General features: G+C 61.1%; 1 protein-coding gene across 1 annotated transcript; it reads left to right on the top strand.

Annotated features, from left to right (window-relative positions):
* Window positions 1-725: 725 nt before the first annotated feature.
* On the top strand, window positions 726-3,735 carry LOC104496393 (V-set and immunoglobulin domain-containing protein 10-like; the record flags this gene model as incomplete). The annotated part of the gene is made up of 5 exons (XM_010139499.1): window positions 726-1,007; window positions 1,765-2,058; window positions 2,512-2,622; window positions 3,028-3,040; window positions 3,600-3,735. Coding segments are annotated over 5 exons (836 nt in total), but the record flags the coding sequence as incomplete, so codon positions are not given.
* Window positions 3,736-3,737: the final 2 nt, after the last annotated feature.

Here is a 3,737-nt window from a genome sequence, read left to right on the forward strand (position 1 = left end):
CCCGGGGGTTGCTCTTGGGTTTTTGTTGGCTTCTGCCCCGCCTCTGCCAGGGCCATCCTGTGGCTGTTTCTCTATGTAAATAACAAGCACAGTCATAGTGGTGGTTGCGAAGTGGCCCTGGCACCAGGCCACCAGTGACGTACCCTACCTGTGCTCGTGGCTGGAGTTTGTCCCCACTGCTGCCGCGTGCTGTGGACACGGAGCGTGGCTGACGTGGTACCGCCTGGCCCCACGTGGCAGTGGCAGCGGTGCCGGGTTTGGCTGCAGTGGCAGGTGTCCATGGCCTGGACCCTGCGAGCTGGAGCCACCAGGACTCCCTGCGGGCAGAGCGCCTCGTACGCGAGGAACAGCCTCCTCCGTCAACAAGGAGCTGGGCTTGCTGGGGCAGCTGCGAGCTGGTGGCTCTGAGAAACTGGTTACTTGTCCCTGATGCCTTCCACGTTCCCGTGGGAAATCTGAGTGCTTGTGTCAGCTACAGGGAGAGGCAGAGCCTTGTCCTCAAGTAGTGTGAACTGGTGTCACCCCCACGTAGCTGTGGCAAGGGACCAAGGGCAGTGGGGTTTTGTTCTGGGGCTGTGGGACACAGGGAGCAAAGCGGGCAGGGACACCAGGAGGATTTTGAAGGGGAATGATGGCAAAGCTGAGCAGCTGTGGGGTTCCATTCCTGAGATGCGGAGAGCTGTGACCGGGAAGTGTTTCTAACCACATGCTCTTCTTGCTGATAGATCCGCCGCACTCGACCCCAAAGTGCTGGGCTGAGTCCTCCTCGTCAGGGCTGATGCTGCAGCTGTTTTGCAGCTGGCCGGGGGGGTACCCCCACCCCACCCTGCACTGGCGAGAAGAGGGGCATGATCTGGAGAACTCAAGCTGGGTCATCAGCTCCACGAGCTCCTCAGACACCCACGTGGAAATGCTGAACAGCTCCCATCTCTCCCACCGCAAAGTGTTCAAGTGTGTGGGGAGCCACGTGGTGAAGCAGGAGCAGCCTGCCTGCACCGTGGAGATCAGTGAGTCCATTTGCCTCCCGCATCAACTCTTACGGAGCCTGCTGATGGTGGGGACAGACACCCCGCTCGTTCTCTGCCCCCCAGGGAACGAGCCACTTTGCAGAGGTGGCTGCACGAGGCGCAGAAGCCCTGCAGCTGAGATCCACCATGGCGCAACGGCAGGGGAGTGGTGTTCTGGCCCATCTTCAGGGGCCGACAGATCTCCCCGCACCAAGCGTTTCCCTGCGCAAGCTCTCGAGCCTGTGGGAAGGCGAGAGGTGGTTTCATCATCAGCTCAGGATGATGTTTTGCAAGGCCGGGCTTACAACAGGAGGGTCGTGCGTGTCCCCAGGCCCGGCTCAAGCATCTGAGGGGTCTGACTGAAGTGGCTTTTGGAATACCTGAGCTGTATTTATCCTCCACGGGTTGTCAGGGCTACAGCAAAGCTCTGCTGATCCCAAGGAAAATTCCCAGTCTGTTTTTCTCCTCTCTGCCATCTTCCTACTGGCCACCCTCCGACCATTCTTCCCTGGGGACGTCAAGACAGGTGTCAAAAAAAGGACTGAGCAATGTGGAAGTTGCTCGGGTCGCTCCGTGGAAGGCTGCCGAGGTCTCGTGAGTGAGCCGAATGCCAAACCCGCAGCGCTCAGGTCCCAGACGCCGTCTGACTTCCTTCTGTTAATGATTATTAATCACTCAGATGGCTGATAGCTTGTTGCATTCAACTCCTCCATTCCCTCCTTGACTCTTTCCTTTTTCTTTCTTCTGGGCTGTTCAGAAATCCCTTCACTGGAAACGGAGCCCCCAAAGACCTGCTTTGTGGGTGACAACGTGACGCTGACCTGCCGTGTGACCGAGAGCACCCCAGCAGCGAGGCTCACCTGGCTGCGGGGCATGGCCCAGCCGGAGGTGGAGATCCAGCCCGGGGGCAGGTACCTCATCGCCCAGGAGGGCAACGTCTCCCGGCTCACCATCCAGAACTGCTCCCAGGGCACCGACGGCGGCTGCTACATCTGCAAGGCACAGAACCCCGTGGGGCTGAGGGAGCTGTTCGTCTGCCTGACAGTGAAGCGTGAGTGTGGCTGCCTGGTTGAAGGAGCCCCCTGGGGCCACTGACCGGCCCCAAGGGCCTCCATTGCCACTAAAGCCCGCTTTGCTGGTGGGTGCAGGACTGGCCCCTTCATCCCAGGGTGAAGAGGCCTGGGACTCCTCTCACCTCGGCACAGTGGGCCCGGGAGAGGAGCATCCTTGGACCCTGCTGGGGGCTGTGAGGGCAGAGAAGCACCTCCGAGGGCCAGGCCACTCGAGGGGCAGGGACAGGGTTTGCTTTCGCTGATGACGTGTGGCACAAAACCAGGGGCCTTGCTGCGCTGCCTTCTGTATCAGTAAAGCCCTCAGCCCTTGTGCTGGCAGGACTGGTGCAGTGATGGGAAACGGGAGCTGAGACAGCACCAGGACCTGCTCCATCGCTTGTGCTGAGATTTCTGCAGCCATCCATGTCCCGAGTCTCCTCTTCCCTCCACAGAGCCGGTGAACATCGTGGGGGTCGTGGGTGCCGTGGTGGTCCTGTCCCTGCTGGTTATCCTCACCGTCACCGGACTCGTCTTGTACTACAATCCCCTCCTGTGCCTGCGAGGTAGGAGCTCTCCTCTGCACAGGCCAGGGAGGGGGTTACTCCTGCTTTTATCCCTAACCAGCTTGTCCCTTCTGTGTGCTCTGACGATCCCCCCAGCCCTTGGGCTTCGTCCTGCTCCTGGTTAAAGCCCTGGAGGCAGGTGGGTTGGAAACACACGGCCCTTCTCCAGCTGAGTGCTTCAGGCACCCTCCCCTTGGCTTCTCCAGGGAGCTGTGCCGTGCTGTGCCGTGCTTCCCTCCTCTTCTTGAGAGCACTCTGATGCTCTCGTTGCGTTCCGGCAGTCACCTTCACGTCCGTGCCAGACGGGATTGCAGGGGTGGCACAGTAAAACCAGCAGCGCTGCCCCAGGGGCTGCTCTGGGCCTGTTTCTAACACTGGCTTTTCCCTCCCCTTCTCTCCCTGCAGGTGCTGCCTTCAGGTGAGTGGTGCTTTTCCTCAGCGCAGTCCGGCGAGGCCTCGCTAGTCCAGCCCCTGGCAGAGGTGGTCTCCCGTAGGGCAGGGGGTCCACCACAGAGGCAGGAGCTGGGCCCAGAGCAACGCCGTTCTTAGGCGGGGGGAAGGCTAAGCTTCACTAGTCCAGCCCCTGGCAGAGGTGGTCTCCCGTAGGGCAGGGGGTCCACCACAGAGGCAGGAGCTGGCCCCAGAGCAAAGCTGTTCTTAGGTGGGAGCTGTGCCTTCCCTGGGAAGGGGACGGTGGGGACGTGGGTGCAGAAGCAGGAGGTTGAGGAGAGAGAGGAGCACGCGGCATCGGATCAGGAGTGGCATCACTTTGGGATGTGCAGGGCACATGTGTGGGAGGAGGATGTGCAGGAGAGCATCCCCTTGGCACGGGTGAGCCCGAAGCCTTGGCGGTGAACAGAAGTGGGGGTTCTGGTGCAGAGGGTTGTTGAAGCCAGGGGAGGTGCAGGCCGCAGCGGGGGTCAGGGCAGACTGTCCTCAGCCCTTCAGCCCCGCTCCGCTTGCTCTGCTGTTCACAGGAACCAAGACTCGGGTGATGTCTTAGTGCTGGTGGACTCAGAAGATGATGAGGAGGAGAAGGGGGAAGAGGAGAGCACGGGCAGCTCCGCCAAGCACGAGGCGCTGGCGCTGGTCAACGGGAGCAGCCTGCAGGCTGC

Source organism: Buceros rhinoceros, unplaced genomic scaffold (genome assembly GCF_000710305.1).
Source record: "Buceros rhinoceros silvestris isolate BGI_N320 unplaced genomic scaffold, ASM71030v1 scaffold34057, whole genome shotgun sequence".
NCBI classification, from domain to species: domain Eukaryota; kingdom Metazoa; phylum Chordata; class Aves; order Bucerotiformes; family Bucerotidae; genus Buceros; species Buceros rhinoceros.